Raw genomic sequence first — 23,919 nt, 5'->3', positions numbered from 1 at the left:
CACAGACATGTCAAGGAATTTGGCTACAGTTGTCGTATTCCTCTTGTTAAGCCACTCCTGAACCACAGACAACGTCAGAGGCGTCTTACCTGGGCTAAGGAGAAGAAGAACTGGACTGTTGCCCAGTGGTCCAAAGTCCTCTTTTCAGATGAGAGCAAGTTTTGTATTTCATTTGGAAACCAAGGTCCTAGAGTCTGGAGGAAGGGTGGAGAAGCTCATAGCCCAAGTTGCTTGAAGTCCAGTGTTAAGTTTCCACAGTCTGTGATGATTTGTCATCTGCTGGTGTTGGTCCATTGTGTTTTTTGAAAACCAAAGTCACTGCACCCGTTTACCAAGAAATTTTTGAGCACTTCAGGCTTCCTTCTGCTGACCAGCTTTTTAAAGATGCTGATTTCATTTCCCAGCAGGATTTGGCACCTGCCCACACTGCCAAAAGCACCAAAAGTTGGTTAAATGACCATGGTGTTGGTGTGCTTGACTGGCCAGCAAACTCACCAGACCTGAACCCCATAGAGAATCTATGGGGTATTGTCAAGAGGAAAATGAGAAACAAGAGACCAAAAAATGCAGATGAGCTGAAGGCCACTGTCAAAGAAACCTGGGCTTCCATACCACCTCAGCAGTGCCACAAACTGATCACCTCCATGCCACGCCAAATTGAGGCAGTAATTAAAGCAAAAGGAGCCCCTACCAAGTATTGAGTACATATACAGTAAATGAACATACTTTCCAGAAGGCCAACAATTCACTAAAAATGTTTTTTTTATTGGTCTTATGATGTATTCTAATTTTTTGAGATAGTGAATTGGTGGGTTTTTGTTAAATGTGAGTCAAAATCATCACAATTAAAAGAACCAAAGACTTAAACTACTTCAGTCTGTGTGCACTGAATTTATTTAATACACGAGTTTCACAATTTGAGTTGAATTACTGAAATAAATGAACTTTTCCACGACATTCTAATTTATTGAGATGCACCTGTATGTGTGTGTCTGTGTGTGTATGTATGTATGTGTATAATTATTTTTTATTTTTTTATTATTATCTATGTCTTGCTGCTGTTTTAGTATTGTTTTTGATTTGTTGTACACTGGAAGCTCCTGTCACCAAGACAAATTCCTTGTATGTGTAAGCATACTTGGCAATAAAGCTGATTCTGATTCTGATCTGATTCTGATCCAGGAAAGCTAACGTGTTCTCAGACAGATTGCAAGATGCCAGATGCTGTGTGGATCTATGCATCCGATTACCTTGTGTGTGGGCTGGTTTGAAAGATAATCACCTCTTCTAAGTAATAATGTGATATTTTATATATTCTTATAGTTATAAGCAGGGTTGGGGAGTAACGGAATACATGTAATGTAATTATGTATTTAAAATACAAAATATAAGTAACTGTATTCCACTACAGTTACAATTTAAATAATTGGTAATTAGAATACGGTTACATTCGAAAAGTATTTTGATTACTGAAGAGATTACTTTGCATTTTATTGTCATTTGTTTCATTTAATATTTAGTCCTTTCAGATGGAAAACATATATCCATATAAATCCATATAAACAGCGGTGAAACACTTTCTTAAGATGTGTACAAGCAGACAGAGAAGTAAGTTTGAGGTAAGTTTGGAGCAGAAGAAATAGAAAAAAACCTTGTGTAAACTGTTAGCTTTACACTAAGCTAAAATGCTATTTCAAGCCAATTTACATGCACATGTAACCAGGCATGATCATATTTTTTTATAAAGAAAATTCACATTGGATCATAATTTATTTTTTCTAGTAAGACCTTTGATATTAGGGCAAAAATCATATTCTTGATAATAATCTTTGTATTGTTTTCCTGTAAAAATATCTAAAAATCCTTAAAACAAGATCAGTTTGATTTATCTTGTTTTAGAAACAGCACTGCATAAGATATTTAGGTTTTTCAGAGAATGTATTTTTAACATTTGTATATTGTCTTACTGTACTTTTATAGTCAAAACAAATGAAAAAATCTACCAGTGCTGAAGAAGTAATCCAAAGTATTTAGAATACGTTACTGACCTTGAGTAATCTAACGGAATATGTTATAAATTAAATTTTACAGCGTGTATTCTGTAATCTGTAGTGGAATACATTTAAAAAGTAACCCTCCCAACCCTGGTTATAAGTGAAACGCGGCATATAAGCACACCTGTTCACATGAAACATAAATGTCAAAGACATATACTTAGCTATTCCTTGCAATATTTTATGTCTGTGAGTAAAACAAATAGGCTGGCTGTATTCTACTCTTTGAGAGTTTTCCAACAACATAATACACATGGCTATTTGGTGAATTTGATGTTTTTCCTGATTACAATAAAATGTATAAAACGGAACACAGAACAATATAACATGTATAAATTATCAAAACAGAACACTTCTGATTTATCTGCAAATTTCAAAGCACTCATTCAGTTGTGGTCATAATGCCTACATGCATTGTAAACTACAGATTCTAAGCTTAAAAATGATGCCTGTTTTGTGTTGGTCAAGACTGTAGTTATTCATATTTTGACAAATATTGATTAATTGGGGGAAACTGAGAAAATAAATAACTAAAACAATAACAAGCAACAAAATACATTTTATTTGTGTTGTGTAAATATATCTTAAATTAACAAAGGCATCTGATTACAGAGAAGCTGGTATACACTGTCCTCATATAAAGATTTCCCCACAAACTCCACTGCTGTCTCTGATAACAAGCAAGTCTAATGTCTGCTTTACAAATTCACCTATAGACATTTTTACAAAATCACAAAAACCTCCACCACAATAACAGTAGAACCACAATACACATTTATATAATTGCAGGTAAGACACATTGCCAGAAAAAGGCCAATGGCTTTTCCCCCCACTGTTTTTCCTATTGTCTATGTAAAATATACAGCAATTAAGTGCCACATTATGTTTGTCTTCTGGGTTCCTCTCATCATATCCTGGAGTGTTGCCTAATGAGTTTCATGCTTGGATTCTAGCACTGTGCCATCTATAATATGTAAGAGACTAATTCATTTCACATGCTTGTTGTAAACAGTGTTCTATAAATTCTTCACTAAATGTCTTGAAATATCATCTGCCATTCACATTCAAATCTTGTCTAAAAACATCAGTGGCTTTCCTTCCCTTCACCTGAATACCATCACGTTCTCCTGAGCTAATCTTCGGTTCAAACATTCAGCATCAAATACAAAGAGAAATTCTACCATGCTGTATAAATGCTCAAATAAACAGTTTACCTCTCATTTTCCAAAATAAAGGTATTGAAATACAAAGGGTTTTCATAATACTCTTACTCCTTCTATCTGTTAGCAGGAAATCCGAGTGAGATACGATGCTGTCCAAGCAAACAGGATGCAATTAACAATTCAGGCATCATTTTAGCTAGTAGAAGTTTGATGCATACTCTATAGGCTATATTGTGTCTCATATAAAATATTCTTTCTTGCTCTCATCCATGGCGTCCTGCAGTGCTGGGTCTCTACGAAGAGCAGCGTCCGCTGTTTCTGCAAACTCTGTCCCCTTGGCCTCGTTGGTATTATATGTGCCCTTGTGCTGGTACATGTATCGCAAAATGATGGCAAGGAGGAGGAGTAGGACCAGAACCACCACAGCAATGACAACTAAAGCACAGACAGAGAGTAAAGTTACATTTGAAGATTTAAAGATAACCTGAGGGCAGGAGTTATACAAAGAGACTGAACTCACAGATGTTAGTCTGCTTATTGTTTGGGCATTCACTGCAATATTATTGGTTACATGGGGGTTTAAAGTTTTATTTATATATTTATTTTTGTGATTCCTTCATTGATTGACTCAAATTTTGCTTCAGTGGCCCCCAACGTTATTCAGACCTATTCATATCTATAATATAGAACTGGATTGCTGATGCAACGGTCAGCTTTCAGCAGGAGGTAAAGCCACTGGAAGTGTTAGAACGGCCATATTGGTATTCCCTAATCACCATAGGGCCTCACTGATGGACAGCTGATACCGTGGCATACGACTGTTGTCTTCCACCCTTAGTGACAGTTGTGATCAACTTTTAATTTCCTCACGATGGATAATATTCGTTGCAAGGGAGAAGGCACACGCAAATCGCAATGTCAGAGCATCCACTTACCCCGGTGTGCAAAAACATTCCACAGGTTGTAATGCAAGTAGTGAAAGCTGCAATATCTACTTGTTTAGGGTGACCATGCATCCTTTTCCATGGAATTTTTCAGACCTTAAAAAAGCTGGGATTTAACCCTTGTGCGTCAATAAAAAAAAAGTTACTCAGAGGTCCTTCAAGGACAAAAATATCCACGTCAAAAAACTGCCATAATAATATTATATATTAATATTATTTTCCACAGTTTTTTTATCCAACATCAGTCCTGATCATAACTACCAAATATTCATTCATTTTCAGGATTAAAACCCTTTAAATGCCAGTTTTTTACATAATGCCACTGTTGTTTTTACACACACACACACACACACACACACACACACACACACACACACACACACACACACACACACACATTTTAGCTGCATTATTTATTCAATTGGCCAGCAGTGCTCTATAATACAGCAAACAGAAAATAGGAAAAAAGCATGTATTTGCTCCATAGGATAAACATTAGAAAAATGGTGCCATCTGGTGGAAAATATAAAAAATTTACATTTTGAAGCCAGGGCTCTGGAATGAAAGCATAATATCATAGAATTCATTTCGCCAGGCACCCGCCCGGGTTCAGCGGCGTCCGTTTCACCTCGGTGAGGGGCGAGAACGCCGCTGCCCAGCGTGCGGAAATCACGATCCTTCTGCAGAAGGACGCGATAGAATGATTTATGCTTTAATGGCACTAGGATCAAATATTACAGTTTTAATGGGTTTCAATGGGGACATTTTTGTCCTGAATTTCCTGAGTGTAACTATTTTGTGTACACAGTGTATTATAGATGTATTATAGGAACTGAGGTGGAAATATCAAAATTCCCCCCAAAATACACACCTTTAGCAAAATTTATGCCATTGGCATTAACACAAAAATGAAAAAGACAAAAATGCCCCGAAGGTCGCACAAGGGTTAAATTACCTAAAATGTCTGATATTTGGATTTGTTTCATATTGACATGCTCTCTAGCTATACATACATATCATACATTCTCTGTGTATGTGTTTGCCATTTAAGAAACATAAACTTAAACACAGTGCATCAGTTTTCCTTTAAACCATCTTTGTAAACCATATTTCTGAACTTGTTTGGATAGGTGCCTCGTCCACCATCTGATCTGTTTGTGACAGAAGTTAGTTAGAGCTACTATGTTAAAGTTGAACATGACTGGTTCTGGCTTTCAAATAGAAGGAAAAATTCCAAAAAAAAAAAAAAAACAATGACATAAGTTTGCATTGCAAAGCTTTACAGGCAGATTTCAGATATAAAATTGATGATTAAATGACTAATGTTTACTCACTGAAATGAAAAGAAACTAACTTCATTTGAAGCTCTAAAAATCACATAAAGACCACATAAAAGTAATCCATAAGACTCCAGTGGTTTAAGTCATCTTTGTTTTTTTTTGTTTTTTTGCCATAAATCTCAACTTTCACTTTCACCTTATGAAAGTGAAAGTGGAGATTTAAAGTAAAAAAGACTTAAATACTGATCTGTTTCTCACCCACACCTATCATATCACTTCTGAAGATATACATTTAACCACTGGAGTATTATGGATTACTTTAATGTGGCCTTTATTTGATTTATTTTTTTGGAGCTTCAAAGGTCACCATTCACATGCATTCTAAAGACCGACGGAGCTGAGACATTCGTCAAAAAATATTTTTGGGTGTGTGTTCTGCAGAAGAAAGAAAGTCATACAAATCTAGGATGGCATAAGGGTGAGTAAATGATGATAGAATTTAAATATTTGGGTGATTTCTTTAAGTTTACACAGGTGTCCTTGCAACTACAGGATGTATAGAAGTTCATTACATTAAATATCGATATTTGTCACTGAGTTTGACATTAAAAAAGTGTCCAAATACATTTTGTCTTAATATTGAACAATAGCTTTATAATTTGAAACCTAACAAGCCTCTTTTTGGTGTTGTGCTTGAAAAGTGGGGTTGTGCAATATTTCTTTAAAATAAATGCCACTTTTAAGATTATTATATATTTATGTTATATTTTTAAATGTGAAGTAAGTGTCCGAAAGCCTTTTTGGGACTCTGTATATTCAAGTGAGAATTACATTAAAGTGAGGGGACAGGATAAGATAACAGAATTGTAGATTCAGGTGCAAATTTAGCTAATGGAAATATTGACAATGTAACCTCAGACAGCAAATATAAAACACACCCTGTCTTTAGGGAATAGCAGTAATTAACCAGTACATTAATATGCACAATGAAATATACAAATCTTCTCCTGATATGCAAAAACAGTTGCCGCAACAAGGTTTCAAGGAGCCATGTACGAACCCTGCTGAGGTTTACTGATTCCTATTACTTCTGTGCATGAGTACAAATCCAGATACTGATTATTCATGTGTAAATTAGCCAAAGTGGGAACACTGTGGTACTGGTACTTTCACTCCTTGCTCAGCCAGAAATCTTCTGAGGCCAGAAAACATCTTGTGCAAATATGACTTTTTATTTTTATTTTTCAAATGGCTTGACAACAACACCAAACATCTTTATATTGTTGGAAAGAAAACTTTATATTTTGAACTTCACTTTCAGTTTGGCTCAATCTGTATTTCAAACAGGGAACACACATACTCATAAAACGTATACTTTAATGCACTGTTTATACTTGAATAAAAGGCGACTGTGGCAAGGAACACAAAACTCCATAAGATGTTGGTTAATGGAGAAAAATAACATTGGGAGAAACCAGGCTCACTGTGGGGGCCAGTTCCCCTCTGGCTAAACAGCATGAATATATTGAGAACTCTGGTTCTGTCAGTTTGGCTCAATCTGTATTTCTATATCTAGAGATTCCTACCAGGGAACACACATACTCATAAAATGTACACCTTAAATGCACTGTATATTGCTTGCATCTGCCAAATGCATTAATGTAATTGTAAATATCCAAAGGAGTTTTAGGAATATTGTGGGATATTTGGAAGCGTGAAAGCTGTTACAAACTTACCTCCAACTATGGCCGCGAAGTAGTGATCATCTGATCCCTCTAAAGATAAAAAGAAAATATTTTAATAAAGGAAAAAAAATGTGTATCAACAGAACGGCACATAACCTTTCACCCTGTCCACCTTTATAGATTTAAGATGACTGTATTGGCCATGATGAGCAATAAATGCTTTATAATTGTTACTGGTTGGTTTCAGCTCAGTTATATTTAGGTAAGCATATCTAATAAAATAGGTTATTAAGTATTACTTAAGCAATCACAACATAAGGAAATATAAACAGTAGCATATGTAAGGCAAGTAAAATGAAGAAAAAACTGTCCTTAAACTTGTGCTTGTTCTGCTGTGATTAGGCTCTTTATTATTTGATTGGCCTTGCTTTTAAGCACTATCTTTCAATGTCTTCTAGTTTTGTGTTCTATTGGATGTTTTCTAAATGATTAGAGATATAAATTGTTTCCAGGATTTACATAACACTACAACAGGACTCTTCCACACCTCACTGATCCCTCAGTAAACAGGTTCTGTGTGCTTGTTTCCTATGTTGTTATAACACACGTGAATCTTTCATGACACTTTGTTTTTATAGACAGCTGTCTCCCTGCTGCTTTGCAGTAAGACTCATTTTCTCTGTCACCATGGGGACAAAAAGCTCGTTAAAGAAATTGGTTGAAGATAATCATGAATTATTGCTAAGGCAACATCTGTCGCCTTCACTTGACTTTCACTGAAGGACAGGCACATCAAATATGATGCTTTGAAAATAGAGATGGATCTAGTTAGACCCCCAAACTACTTTTAAATAGAGAGATAAATGCAGATTTGACCAAACCGATGCCCCCAAATAATGAACAATTACATTTACTCATTAGTGTCTAATAACGTGTTCCATTGTGATTAAAAGCTCATTGTGATTCAGTGTTTACAGTGTAATTATATTTAGAGTAATAAAGTAGACATCGGACATTGACATTTGTGCAGTGTGAAGGGCATTAAGGTGTATTTGCAGGTAGATTATACACTCATGCAATCTTTAATATCTCCTCATATGTCTACATAATTCAGCAATTAGGTGTCCTTTAGAAAGGGCGGGGCAATGTGGGGGGAGAAAAAAATTTGTTAAAAATTATAAAGCCAGTGAATTATTTATAAATCAATCAAGTGCTCCCAGCTCTACCCAGCCAAATGTCAGAAAAGGTTTTCTCCCCATGGATATTTGCAGTGTCTCTCCTTCATAACTTTATTAAAACTAGGAAAACTCTGACTGAAATGTATTGCTTTAATAGAACAGAGTCTGGTCTTTGTTCCACAGTGTAACACAGACACTATTCTTTTACAGAGAGCAGTAATCATTATAGCTATACAGCTAAACAGATTTGCGACCTCAAAATTGTCCATGACCCTAAGAGGAGAGAAGTCAGTTTGTAACTAGATTTACAACATAATGAAAATTTAGTAAATCTTTAGGCCCGGGTATATGTTTTTCTGCGTTCCGTATCTGATCGCGCCTGATCGACCACGTTGCCTTTCAAAGTATACTTTTTTGACCGCGAGCGAACACAAACGCGTTTGATGCATGCGCACTATGATTGTTTTGTGAAACTGTTTTAGTACAGTCAACCGCAGGTGCATGCGCTGATTATGTGCACAGACTGTCCGTGTGTTGAGAAAATCTGGGCATCACATGGACAGTCCACGCAGACTGTGCTGATGATGGAATTTGTATCACGCATATTATGCGTGGAGTGGTCAGCAACATGGACAACAGAAGTATTCTTTGGCCTTTAGAAGCTTCTGTATTTTTAACACAATGAGTATGTTTGCATGCACAACAATCACAAAACAGCTCATCCCCCCCCCCCAAAAAAAGACAAATGTAAGAAACCCACCTTTGCATGCAATTTGAAATTATCTGATTATTGACTGCTTGTGAGACATCAAATCATAAACAGGCATGCACACTTGTGCACATTGGATAAGTCGGTTAGAATGCGGTAAAGGTGGTTACATGCAATACGAAATCGGGATAACTGCCAAAAACTTTGTGTGCTGATCGGTTTTTGCTTAACTGTTTATGACTATACACGAATAAAGAACGTTGTTTACATGGTTCACTCGACCTAACTCGTTGTTGGCTTAGTTAGCCATTATTAAGAATAATTGGTGTAAAAACATGAAAGTAAACACACTCATTGAGAGGCATCTTTATTTAAATAGGTTGGAGAATAGTGTGTGTCGTACACCCTGAGTTCTGAGTACTTAGTACTCAGTTATGTTGTGCTGATCAATATGACAGTCATCTTGGACTTACACTGACACCTAGGGTCATGGATGCAGCATCATTCAAATGCAATAGTTTTCAGTTACCTATTACTTAGGATCTTACTAACTTACTTAGGGTTTAAATGTATGACACATGGAGTTTAAAGTGTGGGATGGGGAGACTTGAAATTTTAGGCTAAAAATGAAACCTGATATAAAATAAATACTCTTATCCTACAGCAGAAATGCACAGTATGGTGGATGTTAAGCCTGGTTATAAAAGATCTTTCAAAGTCACACTCAGTGCAGAGCCACAGCACCCCGGGAAGGATTAAATCTCTGCTAAATTTGCCAAGCAAACAGGAGCCTGTCTCGCCTGGAGGCGTCCCCTCGTTAGCCTCGTTAGTGAAATCCACCAGCCACTGTGACATGGAGGAGGACATCTGTGCTGTGTGGCCAGATCTAAAGGCCAAAGGCATCCCACCCTCTGTCCCTCTTTCTCTCTCACACTTCTGTCACACAAACCCAGGGTAGAGCAAACCCAGCAGCAAGACATTTGGTTTCATCACCTTCCCAGGAGTGGAGCTTATCTTGCCCAAAGCTGGCTTTTGAAGCGCACTGGTAATTGTCTCCCGATAGGACGGAGAGCAAAAACCAGGAGCCAAAATGAATTCCAGCCCCTTCTGTTCTTGGGTGGGAAGAGCATTAAGCTGATAATTTTCCAGTTTGATTAATGCAAATTTCTCATTGTCACTCTGCACAGTGCCTAAACTCTAAATCCCTCCAAATTTCAGCAAACTGGATAACTACCAAAGCAATGGCATTTAGCTCTGATCTTTACATTTTATTCAGGAGACAAGCAATGTTCTGGCTCACCTCTGTTTGCCTCACATACATAACTAGGTTATGAGTAGCCCTAAATATTCTCCATTGATCGGATGCAATGTACAGGGAATTGTGTTTTATTGACAAAGTGAAATTTGTATTTCATGATCTTAAATGCTTATGCTTAAAGGGGCACTCAGTAAGTTTTTGTTCATTTCATCTTAGACTTACACTGACACCTAGTGGCATGGATGCAGCATCATTCAAACGCAATAGTTTTCAGGTACAGATGCCAATGTAAAAATTAAGTATTCACAGTCAGCTATTATGAATTTAATCCATGAGTAAAAGTGTCCAATAACAGGACAGTTACTGAGATTAAGCGAGTAGTATTTGGCTGGTAATATGATTCTAACATGGCAGCCCCCATGAGGAGACCCTCTCCATGTAGAATAAAACAGCTTAGTGGTCATGATTTTATACATATGTTTCAAAATTACAATTCATTTCTTAAGAAGTAAGAAAGCTTTTGTAATGAGGAAAAAATTACTGAGTGCACCTTTAAATGTTTGAAATTAACTTTTTAGACAAGTATAAATTGTGCTAACATATGCATTTTTTTCTTTTTTTTTCTAATTTTCTCCCCAATTTGGCATGCCCAATTCCCACTACTTACTAGGTCCTCGTGATGGCACAATTACTCATCTCAATCTGGGTGGCAGAGGACAAGTCCCTGTGCCTCCGCTTCTGAGACAGTCAATCCGTGCATTTTATCACATGGCTCGCTGTGCATGATACCGCGGAGACTCACAGCATGTGGAGGCTCATGCTATTCTCCACGATCCACGCACAAATTTCCATGTGCCCCATTGAAAGCGAGAACCACTAATCATGACCACGAGGAGGTTACCCCATGTGACTCTACCCTCCCTAGCAACGGGCCAATTTGGTTGCTTAAGAGACCTGGCTGAGTCACTCAGCACACCCTGAATTCGTGACTCCAGGGGTGGTAGTCAGCGTCAATACTCGCTGAGCTACCCAGGTCCCCATAGGCATTTTTTTTTTTTTTTTACAAAACTAAAACTTAATTTTGTTTTATGGATGAGTTAAAAAAAGTAGGCAACAAGTGCCAGGCATACATGGAAACGTCTTCAATACTGTTTAAAAACCACTCCAAGTTTCTCCTTATGAAGTTGGTTGAGAGAATGCTAAGAGTGTGCAGAGCTACAATCTAGGCAATATCCACTTTGAAGCTAAAATGTAAGATACTTTTTGATTTGTTGATTGTTTTGGTTACTACATAATTCCCATACCTCTATTTGTGTTATTTCATAGTTTTAACCAGACTGATCACACTGTGAATTCAGCAACAGCTCCTGTTGTCAAAAGTTCTGCAGCTGAAAGTGTTGTTGTGGTAAAATGTCCACAGGGTGGTGCCAAAAGTGAGTTGTATTATTTGTTGCAAATGGCATAAAAAAGCAACAGTAATTTTACTAAAAGTCAACAGAAAAGCAAATTATATCAACCATACACTGTAACCCAAACCCCAACTTTAAACCTAAACGTCAGTGGAGTAAAAATTGTATTTTAGTGCAAAAATAGAACCTCTGAATTGCGTGCACCATTGTTTATGTGAATGCAATATCGTCCTGGTATCCATGGGACCCAAACCTGTGTCTGAGAGAACACAATTACTTCCTAGTTTCCATGGACCAGAAACCGTGTCTTGGAGATTGCTTGCATGCTGGGCTGTCCTTAGGGCAGTGCAACCCCGCGCTTCGGACAGCAAGATGCCCGTGCATTCGACATCGCCCTAGGCCCGCCCTTTACTTGAGACGGCCCTGCTCGCATGACGTTCTGTCAGTAGAGCCACGGGGAAAAGTTAACACATTTGAAGTCATGCTAAAATGTCTGATGGGGATTTTGCTTGTTAGTAATTCAGCAGTATGTGGTCAATTTCAGAGTACATGAACATTTGTAAGCAGCATGTCGATTTCCTGTGTGATCATGTTGTTTTGACTGGTAGTGTACAACTGTCTAAGTGCAGACTAAAGATCGACCGATAATTGGATTTTCCAATATTTTTCCGATATTCAAGCATTTTTCATGAATCAGATCTTTTTTCATGAATTGGAATATTTTTGTAATATTGGATCCACTGATAACTGGTGCCAAGACGGCTATTGCAGAAGTGTGTGTGAGAGGAAACAGTGCTGGGGGTTGTCCACAGGTAATGTAACCTGCTTTTGCAATGTATTGCTTGAATTAATACATCTTATTAAACGTAACAGCCATTCATGCTCTAGTGAGATGTGTTACATAAATGCTTGATGTGTAGTTTAAGCGCTTAGAATCGTAGACGAACCACACACGTAAAGACAAATCCTGCAAAGTCCTAAAGACGTAACATTACTTCACATTACTTAACTCGAAGAGCCTTGTTGGATGAGAGCATGTTGGAAATATGACGGTTCAATTTAATTCTTTGTTGGCTTTGTTAATTAGTTGCCGTTCAGGTTGATGTTCATGTTCCACTGGAATGACTGGCCGTATGCCAGAATGGCCACCGTATGCCGGCGCAGTTTTTAACAAGATCCACTTGTTTAATATTCCCTAAATTATATTAACTATTACATTTTATTTCGCTATGAATCATAATCTAAATGATTACAGCTGTAAAAGTTTCACATAAACACATAGACATTCATGGGGCAAAATACTCGTGCTACAAAAAAGGTGTAAAACAAAAAATTTATGCTCTGTCAGCAAGTGTTTCGTGAGGCAGCTGCTATAATCTAGAGACTGATGTAATTGCAGCGATGCATTTAATGTTTTTCACTTTTCTGAGAATGAGAATGTATACTTATTCCAGCTAACTATTTGCCTTTAGCCTATTAAACAACACCTAAACCTTTAAACTGTAGTTTACATTCATGCAATGATTCCCTTTTATGATTCCCCGTTTATTTATGTTCTCCGTTTGAAATCAGAGGTTTTTCAATTATTTTGCCTATTATTATTGTTGTTGTAATTATTATAATATTTATATAAAAACATGGGATGTTATTATTATTGTAATATAAAAAAATTTCTCTGTTGAATATTCTCTCTGTAAAATAAAGATGAAATAAAAAACAATGAATAAAAAAAATCGGTTCTGCATATCGGTTATCGGATATGTAAACATACAATTAATCGTTATTGTACCAGTTTAAAAAAATAAAATAAATCAATATCTCTACTGCAGTTCGAAGTAATTACTTTCAACTATAATTTGCCTCCAAAACTTTGTATGTCTTTCTATACAGTTGACTCTGCCGTTCCATTCGATTTCATTACGGTAAAAAGTACCACAAAAGGCCCATTGCTCCCCTTTACATGCACTCACCAAACTCTACTGTCAAAACAGCAGAGACGGAGGTCCTTGTCTGATCTGTGAGGTGAGGAAGTGTCAGGGGAGGCCTTCATGTTTCATGTAGAGATAAGCTCAAGAATTAACAGCTTCTCTGATGTCTGTCAGGAAAGCACTCAACTGTGGCCAACTGCCTGTGCCAAACTGAGAGTGAAAACAGCCACTAAACACCTGGCTAAACTCTCTTATGGACACCCCTTCCCTTTCGCTCTTTTTCACTTCCTCCTCTCAGCTGTTGTTTATTATTCATCAACCAGTTAAGAGAAAATGGAAAGATAAAGGGGCACTAGAAAACTGGAAGTCAGGCAGTCTTTGTTGCTTGTTTTTTAATTTTTTGAGTATTTTGTAGTATGTAAAAAAATAAAAAATAAAAAATAAATTAAGAAAATAAAAATATATATATATATATATATATATATATATATATATATATATATATATATATATATATATATATATATATATATAATGTAATGGAAACCTGTTCCCACTGTGCATGTGGGAATTTTTTTTATTGTTTTATTACATTTCTTTTATAATATGTGGTGTGTTTTATGATTGTGGTCATTGTATGTTTTTGTATTTATAGTGTCTTCTCAAAAACTCTACTGTAAACCAAATTTCCTGAAAGGTATAATAAACTTGAACTTGAACTGTTGATTCAGCTTCAGTAGTTGGCTCCAGCATGTTTGCCTTCCCTTGTGGCGCAACTGGAAGTGTGTTGCGTCAGCAGCGTAGGAGTCCTTGGTTCAGATCCCACTTTGAAACTAGAATGTAATTGCATTTGCATGATCAGTGACAAGCACGAAGAGGTTGCATTTTTACTCTACTGATGGTTAAGTTTAGGTTTGATGGTACAGTTAGCAATATATGCATTTCTCTTCACTGTATCACATCTTGTACAGCTGAAAACAACTTGTGGTAACACTTTCTATGAAGCCCATATTTATAATGCATTGTAAAGGCACACAAGCCCATATACCCAACAGCACTTACCACTTTGGCCACTGCAGGCAGTGTTTCGAATTTTGGTAAGCACAGATTTTAGCTAAAGAAAAGTCAACCTACTGTTTCCTATTTCACTATGTGGTCAAAAAATTGTGAAGAGACTGCCAAAGCAGATTCTCCTTTAAAGGGATATTCATGAGATGTTAGGCAAAATGTTCGTCTCGGTAACCATTTACTTTCATTGTATAGAAAAAATGCTATATAAGTGAATAGTAAGTGAGGCAAACATTCTGCCTAACATCTCTTCTTGTGTTCCTCAGAAGAAATAGGAAGTCAGGGTTAGAAACAACATTAAGGTGAGTAAAAATTTTCATTTTTGGGTGAATTATCCCTTTAACTAGCCCATTGCCTATGTGCACATTGAAAAATAGATGATACACTGGAGTTGAAGAGCAGCCTCAGTTTCTAATTACACTTCAACAAACAAAAAATGTTCAGGCATAGTTGATAAAGCATTGTAATTTGATACATTTATCATTGGTTCTCCAGTCAAAGAGGAAGGCTATAGTCAATACATTGATAGACAATTGCCTTATATACAGTAGCATCCTGTTAAAATGACTGTTAGGTTTCACACTATTTTACGTTTGTTGTGCCCTTTAGAAAAGACAAGAATGAGAATTCATCCCAGCAGTCCTTTAGGTAACAATCAGCCAAAGTGATATATTCAAACAGAGGGATGTTTAAAATACAACTGACTGACCTGCTCTCTTCACATTAATGTGTCTTATATTTAAAGCACATAAATGACTTATAACCCCTTATCAGGCTTGGAAGAAAATATTGATGAGCAAGTTATTTACTAGGTTTGCAATGCACAATCCCACATCAAGAAAGGCCTCAAAACAGCCTTGAGTGAAAGCATGTACAGTAAGACCTTCGTAAATCTCTAATTTACTGGTCAGGAGCTCTTCTGCAATTCTTTTACACCACCAAGGCTATTCAGACCTTTAAATCCTCCTCTTAAACAGGTTTTACGATAGCCATTTCTTTCAGACTTGAGAGAAATAGTCACTGTATTGTAGGTTATGTGATTACCTTGCAAGATCAGATCAGAAAATTGATGCTTGAGAAGGCTTGTGTCAAGGCTAAAGGCCATTTATCAGCTTTTCCATATGATGAAGAATTCTCCCATACAATCAGAAAATGATGATGTACCTGTTTTATACAAAAATAAGCTTTAAACCATAGGCTTACAAGCTGGACAGTGGACTAACAGTTGCCTTATTTCAACGAAATTAACTAAACTAGGTTAGTTAACATATGATGATTAATTAGTCTAATTTATCACAGTTAATCACACATATCAATATTCTCTGAAATGAGTCCCTAAATAAAGATAAATTAATGTATAATAATAAAAATAATTTTAAATATAATAAATATAATAATTGAGATAATTTAAAGCTATTACATTATTGTGGCTGATGAGTAAAGCATTAATTAGACCATAAAAGAGTGGTTTTAGAAATCAATATATTTTTTGTTTTATTTCCGTATCATTGAACATGAGCCTATCACTGGCCTACAGTCCACAGCGATCCATTTTGTATTTGAGTTCATCAATCAGTCTGAGGTATACTTACAGTAAGAGATATTCTCACAGGATGTGTTCTTGCATTGCATTAAACGGACACTTTTGGCGCATCTCACAGTGGTTGCGTATTTGGTTTTCAGTATCTCTAGCCATAAACGTCGAGTTTATAGGAAGATGTGTCAAGTTAAATGTAGTTTGAAACTTAAAAAATGTGTCACGAGACCTCTGCACTGTCTTTGATCAGCTGTCGGTTTGTTGTCTGTACAGCTAAATTGAATTGCTCTGTTTGTATAAAAACAGCTTATTATGATGCCGTGATTAATTGCATTAAGCTATTTTTTATAAAATTAATTGCACTGAATTAATGTGTTAAATGAACATCCTTATTAAAACACATTTCTAAACAAGAGGAAGGGTACAAAATAGTACATAAATGTAATATTTTCATTTTGAGTGAGAAGGAAAATACATGGCCCAAAGTATACACTCCACCCATATGTGCATGTGGAATATTTATTTCAAAACCTTAGGCATTGAAATGGAGTTGGTCCACCCTTCCTGCTATAACAGCTTCCAATATTATGGCAAGGTTTTTCACTAAATGTTGGAATATAATTGCTCCCATTAAGACCCAAGAGCATCATGTCAGGCACTGATGTTTGATGGTGGGGCCTGGTTTGCAGTCAGTATACCAATTCATCCCAGAGTTCATTGGAGCTCAAGACTCAGGGATTTGTGCAGACCAGTCAAGTTATTCCACACCAGACTAAGTAAACCATTTGACTGGTGGCATCCTATGAGAGTGCAACATTGAAAGTCATTGACCTTATTGGTACACTCGATTTTACAATAAATGTTTGTCTAATGAAACTGGATGGCTGCATGCTTTATTTTATGTACCTGTTAGTAATGGGTGTACCTGAAATAGCCATGCCTTTAATTAGAAGTGGGTGTCCACACTCTTTTGGCCATGTAGTGTAGGTAAGGTAAGAGTCAGTCAGCCTGGGCTGAACTAAAGTTGGTGCTTTAGCATACAGTGAAAAGCTATCGCATCTATTTACATCATACAGCACAAATGCGTTTCTGGCAAAAGTATTGTAGCCCCTCAGCTCACCAAGACAGCAAGGTGCAAGTATGTACTACACAAGTCCTGAATAGTGATTATAACCCTAAATTCTTAGCCGTACTGGCTGATATAGAGAAGACAGAATGAGGAAACAGCACACTAGTCTCCGTCCATTCTTTAAAGAAAAATTAGCAGAGCATGGAAGACAGGGAAGGAAACAATACTAATGGAGTGAGATTTCAGCATGTTTTGAAGGAGAAGAGAGGGTGGGAATTTCACTCGAGCTGAAAGCTTGTTCTATTACATTGAGAGGAGGGAAGAGAGAGGGATTTTTGTGATTGAGGCCAGAGAGAGGATTCACCCCAGCAGCTGTGCAGCTAAAAACACAAGCAGCTCGTTCTTCTGCACCATTACACAAACACAACCACACACACTTTTTGCGATGCCATCATTCATTTTAAGCGTTTCCTTTTGCTTGGCTGCAGTGCAAAGAAAGTTTGTATCCAGCCTCGCAAAAGAACAACTGTAAAGGGATAGTTCACCCCAAAATGATTTACTCATGCAATCCCATATGTGTATGACTTTCTTTCTTCAGCAGAACACAAATTAAGATTTTTTATATTTAAGTCCTTTTTTTACTATAAATCTCCATTTTCACTTTCACATCTGGAAGTCACACGTGACACCTGTTTAGTTTCAATTTCACATCTGAACATGATCTCAAAGTGAAAGTGGAGATTTGCAGGAAAAAAGGTCTTAAATATCTAGCTGTTTCTTACCCACACTTATCATATCGCATTTGATATTCCACTGAAGTCATATGGATTACTTTTATGCTGCTTTTATCTGATTTTTGGACCTTCTGATTTCTGGACACCATTCACTTGCATTGAAAGGACCAACAGAGCTGAAATATTCTTCTAAAATTCTTTGTTTGTGTTCTGTTTAAGAAAGAAAGTCATCCACATCTGGGATTGCATGAGGGTGAGTAAATAATGAGAGAATTTTCATTTTTTGAGTGAACTTTAAGACCTAGCACAATCCTCAGTCAAACAGTAGTATCAGTTGTGGACAGTGTTCAGAAGTAATCCTACTATGGCTAATGTTTGCCTTTCAGCCAATCAGTTAGAACTACTTAGCGAAGGACATCACATAATTAATATTCATTAGAAAAGCTAATAAGTTTTATATTGTGCCCCTCCCCACACTTTTTAGATACTTTTTTATTATAGTGTCATATCTCTGATTTTGAAAAGGTGGTTACAGTTTTTGAGTTTAGCATTGTAATGTAGCAAGTGTTTCTGTATTTTTATTTAGGTCATAACAGGTCACTTAGCTTGGTCAGCTCCTCTGGACTCTTATGTGAGCTGATGCGATTTGATCTTGCAAAACTGTACGCACATTAAATAGTGAATCCAAGAGACATTCCTTTGAGCGGTGACACAATAAATTTGAATGGCCTCTGCTGCCTAGACAGCTTCATTCATCATCTGGATATGTCTCACAATACCATGTGCCATAATCAAAGCACCATAATTATGATCATGATATTCATTTCTATAGCTGGCACTTGCCCTCGACAAGGTCAGTCTATCATCTTTGGGACCAGGACATCTAATCTGTGTGAGCGGTGAAAGTGTGAGGAATGGACTGAGAATCGCTGAAAAATATGTAAGAGAAGGAAATTGCAAATGACCTCCAGGTCACTTGGCCACAGATACTGTTATTCAGTGGCCCAGAAATCAGATTGTAGCGCTGAGGGGGAGGAAAAATCAAATTGAGAAAGAGGACTGGAGGCAACAGAAAGCACATCTATAAAGATAAAGGTATGTGGAAATATCCACAGGGACCCAAACCTGAATATACAGAAGGGTTTTTAAAGTTTTGAGATTTTCCATTGAAAGTTTTTAAGTACAAACATGACATTATAGTTGTATTCATCTGCTTGACCTGCAGGTAACGTATTAGAGTTAAAACAAGATTTTATTAGGATTAGGGTATTTTGGATGGTGAAGACTGTTCCTGTGTCAAAATATGTATAATTTCCTGGTACATAGTATAACAAATAAAATAAAATAAAATAAATAAAAAATAAATGTGTATCAAATGCAATCAGCTAATTTGTACCGCACAAAGAAGGGGTGACAAAAATGGGGATGGACAAGTTATTCAAATATGAATCAAATGATTCTTTTACACTTAAAAAAAAACAAAAAAACAATTATCACAATTAATACAGTAATATACAACTTTAAACAACAGCTTAAAATTATATTAGACTACCTCAAATGTTTTCGTATTATCTCTCCTGTCTGACAGTTTGTAATTGGTCCATGGTAGCCATTGAAAACTGCTCATTATCAAGATGACTTAAGATGGCGCCGAGTATGGCTGCTGCGTTGCGAGCTCCGAAACAACATTGTAGTTTTTTGTTTGTTTTGTTTACAATTCTTATGTTTTTTGTCTTGGATGTTGTCTGCCTTATTGTCTACGACAGACAAACACTTTTGGACATTGGTTCTGCAATTACACACCGTAAACCGGACTTCAAATTCCTCAATGCCGACCTGCTGTTTACAAACATGCCAGCGGAGCCCTTTGTCTGGGCTGCCCGGCCGTGGAAACGCAGAAGGAAAAGGGGCAGGAGAGCCAGTGTTCTCATCAGACAGGCCAAGCAAATCGACCCCCGCTACCTAGTATTCTATTGGCAAATGTTTAGTCTCTGGACAACAAGCTCTGCGAGCTGAGAGCACGGATCTGTTTAAAATGAGAGACGAGGGACTGCTGCGTTATCTGCCTTACAGAAACTTGGATGTCTGCGGAGATTCCAGACTCAGTCAGCGAACCCGTGGGGTTCTCAGTGCACCGAGCGGACAGAGCGAAAGACCTCTCAGGTAAAAGCATAGGTGGTGGTGTATGTTTTATGGGAGATGTTCCAGTCCGCCTCTGATGACGACATCAAGGTTGACGCTAATAGCGTAACGTGTTTCATCAGAAAGTGCATAGAGGATGTTGTTCCGTCCAAAACAATACTGATCTACCCGAACCAGAAACCTTGGATTAATAGCGATGTTCGTGTGGCACTTTATGCGCGGACCTCCGTTTTTAATTCCGGGAACACGGAGGAGCATAAACAAGCCAGTTCCCCATCTGTCACTCACTCGACGTTGTGTCGATGTAGTGACACTAGGGGTCACTCTTGGGAGCCCGAGACACCTCTGGTCTTTGATAAAAGGCCAATGAAAATTGGCGAGTGGTATGTGCATGCCACTCCCCCGGACATACGGGTATAAAAGGAGCTGGCGTACAACAACTCATTAAGATTTTTACTTCGGAGCCGTACGGTCGATGTCTACTGATCTGACTGTTCATTCACCTCTGCTGGATCTGACAGTGCATTTCAGCGTCTTCTCCCTCCTCTGCACTGGTGCACTGCAGAGAACGCCCCTGGGCACTTCAGCAGAGTATATGTTCCTGAAAGAGTATATTTCTCTAAATGAGCGGCACACACGGAATGTCTTTTTGAAGACACATCTTTTTAAAAATGCCTTTCCGTTTGTGTGTTATTCCTGGTTGCGGTCGTTACCTCTCAACTTCAGATGGTCACGATCGCTGTCTTTCATGTCTAGGCGCGACCCACACAGAGGCAGCGTTCGTGGATGGTTCATGTTCTCACTGCAACAACATGACCATGGCAACGTTACGGTCACCAGTGGCTCCCCGCCTCGATCCTTCTACCTACGGGTTTGAGGCCAGCGTGGATAGCACTGGGGGCGATTTGGGGACCCCAATGGGACTGCCTCCACCGGGTATCACCCCGCGGACCTCCCATTCCCCAGCACGCTCGTCTGGGCTTCCAGATGAGTCCACCGGCTCGACTCACGGCGAGTTCGACCTCTTGATCGGAGCCCGCGAAGCTGATGAGCTCTCGAGCGCAGCATCGGAGAGCGGCCTTGTCCAGTCAGATGCAGAAGCCTCAGCTGGGCTCCCCTCTTCGGGGCCGATTGCCCAGTCACAGGCTGATGCGGTGATGACGGACATGCTTTCCCAGGCGGCCGCGAGTATCGGGCTAGAGTGGAACCCTCCACTCTCCCCTGAACCCTCGCGGCTTGATGATTGGTTCCTGGGCTCGCGACACCGCTCAAAGCAGCCCCGCCCCGCTCCAGTGCCATTCTACCCGGAAGTGCACGAGGAGCTGACAAAATCATGGGAGGCACCTTTTACTGCCCGGTCCTGATTTCTCCGTTCCCCCGCCCTCACTACCCTTGATGGCGGGGTGGCCAGGGGCTATACGGCGATTCCCCCAGTGCACCTATGCCCACAGAGCATCGCCACCTGGTGCGGACGCCCAAAGCTCCCGTCCAAGCCCTGAAGGTTCACTTTGTCCCTGACGGCCAAAGCCTACAGTACTGCTGGACAAGCAGCCTCTGCCCTGCACGCCATGGCTCTCCTGCAGGTCCACCAAGCCAAGGCGCTAAAAGAACTGCATGAGGGTAGTTCCGCCCCAGGTCTGATGCAGGAACTGCGCTCGGCGACCAACCTCGCTCTCCAGGCGACGAAGGTCACGGCGCTGTCTCTCGGGTGGACGATGTCCACATTAGTGGTCCAGGAGCTCCACCTTTGGCTCAACCTGGTCGAGATGGGTGAGGCAGACAAGACACGGTTCCTTGCTTCCCCTATCTCCCAGGCTGGCCTATTAGGCAACACCATCGAGGAATTTGCCCAGCAGTTCTCGACGGTGAAGCAGCAGACGAGGGCTATCCAGCATATTCTGCCCAGGCGTAGCTCAAGATCCCGCACCCTGTCTGCTCGTCGCCAAGGGCGTCCCCCTGCGGTGACTGCACCGGCTCCTCCGCAGCCCACCCCTTTGGCCTGGCCCTGGCGTGAAGCCCACTGCAGGAAGCAGATGCCACCTGTCTCACGGCCGCCCGCCAAGAACCCATGAAGGTCTTCAAAGCGCCCCTGAGACGGGCGACCCAGGGTCGACGAAACCCACTGCATTGGAGCTGGTAGTAAGACTACTCCATCCCCCGGTGGAGGGCCGGGTGGAGAATCTTTTGTTGCCTTTTCATTTGATCCTTCTTCATAGTTCGACTCGGCTACGTGATTATGTTCACGAGGCGTCCGCCCAGGTTCAGCGATATCCACTTCACCTTAGTGAAGTACGAAAACGCTGCTACCTTGCGCGCAGAGATCGCCACCCTCCTACGGAAGAGTACAATAGAAACTGTCCCTCCGGCCGAGATGAAGAAGGGGTTTTACAGCCCCTCCTTCATCGTACCGAAAAAAGGCGGTGGGTTGCGGCCAATCTTGGACCTGCGAGTACTGAACCGGGCTTTACACAGACTCCCGTTCAAGATGCTGACACAAAAACGCATTCTGGCGAGCATCCGGAATCAAGATTGGTTCGTGGCGGTAGACCTGAAGCATGCGTACTTTCACGTCTCGATTCTACCTTGACACAGTCCCTTCCTCCGGTGTGCATTCGAGGGTCAGGCGTATCAGTACAAGGTCCCCCCTGTCCTTGTCCCCTCGCATCTTCACGAAGGTTCACAGAGGCAGCTCTTGCCCCGTTAAGGGAGATGGGCATTCGCATTCTCAACTATCTCGATGATTGGCTAATCCTAACTCACTCTCGGGACATGTTGTGCACACAGGGACTTGGTGCTCTCGCACCTCAGCCGATTAGGGCTTCGGGTCAACTGGGAAAAGAGCAAGCTCCCTGTTCAGAACATCTCTTTTCTCAGATTGGAGTTGGACTAAGTCTCATTGACAGCATGCCTCAAGAACGAGCATGCACAGTTGGTACTGACCTGTTTGAAGGCGTTCAAACAGAAAACAGCGGTTCCACTGAAACTCTTTCAGAGGCTCCTGGGGCATATGGCATCCTCAGCAGTGGCCACCCCGCTCGGGTTGATGCATATGAGACCGCTTCAGCACTGGCTTCAGACTCGAGTCCCGAGATGGGCATGGTGTGGCGGGACACATTGCGTGGACATCACGCCGGTCTTTCACTGTCTCTTTGGCCCTTGGACTGACCTCACATTTCTACGGGCAGGTGTTCCCCCAGAGCAGGTCTCCAGGCGTGTCGTGGTCATGACAGATGCCTCCAAAATGGGCTGGGGCACTGTTTGCAATGGGCATGCAGCCGCCGCTTTATGGACGGGCCCACGGCTGCGTTGGCACATCAACTGCCTCGAGTTGCTGACAATTCTGCTCACCCTGCGGAGGTTCCGGCCATTGATCCAGGGCAAGCACGTGTTAGTTCGGACAGACAACACAGCAACAGTAGCATATGTCAACTGCCAAGGCGATCTGCGCTCTCGTTGTATGTCACAACTCACCCGCCGTCTCCTCATCTGGAGTCAGCAGCACCTCAAGTCACTGCAGGCCACTCACATCCCGGGCAACTTCAACACTGCAGTGGACGCACTGTCACAGCAGGTTACCCTCAGGGGAGAGTGGAGACTCCACCCTCAGGTGGTCCAGCTGATCTGGAGTCGATTTGGACAGGCACAGGTAGACCTGTTCGCCTCCCAAGAATCCTCCCACTGCCCGCTCTGGTACACCCTGACCGAGGCACCTCTCAGCATAGACGCGCTGGCACACAGCTGGCTCCCTGGCTTGCGCAAAT

General features: G+C 39.9%; 1 protein-coding gene across 3 annotated transcripts in view; it reads right to left on the bottom strand.

The window, feature by feature from the left end:
• Positions 1-2,589: 2,589 nt before the first annotated feature.
• The window catches only part of gypc (glycophorin C (Gerbich blood group)), a 41,974-nt gene continuing 20,644 nt past the window's right edge, over positions 2,590-23,919 (bottom strand). For all 3 annotated transcript variants that reach the window (XM_051708668.1, XM_051708669.1, XM_051708667.1), the window contains 2 exons: positions 7,178-7,216; positions 2,590-3,652 (listed from right to left, as the gene is read on the bottom strand). In XM_051708668.1, coding sequence (XP_051564628.1) covers positions 3,456-3,652; positions 7,178-7,216 — 236 coding nt within the window. In that variant the 3' untranslated portion in view covers positions 2,590-3,455. The remainder of the gene's footprint in view (positions 3,653-7,177; positions 7,217-23,919) is intronic.

Source organism: Myxocyprinus asiaticus, chromosome 10 (assembly GCF_019703515.2).
Source record: "Myxocyprinus asiaticus isolate MX2 ecotype Aquarium Trade chromosome 10, UBuf_Myxa_2, whole genome shotgun sequence".
Lineage (NCBI taxonomy): Eukaryota > Metazoa > Chordata > Actinopteri > Cypriniformes > Catostomidae > Myxocyprinus > Myxocyprinus asiaticus.
Note: the sequence above shows the minus strand (reverse complement) of the source record. Positions and strands in the feature narration are given on the sequence as shown.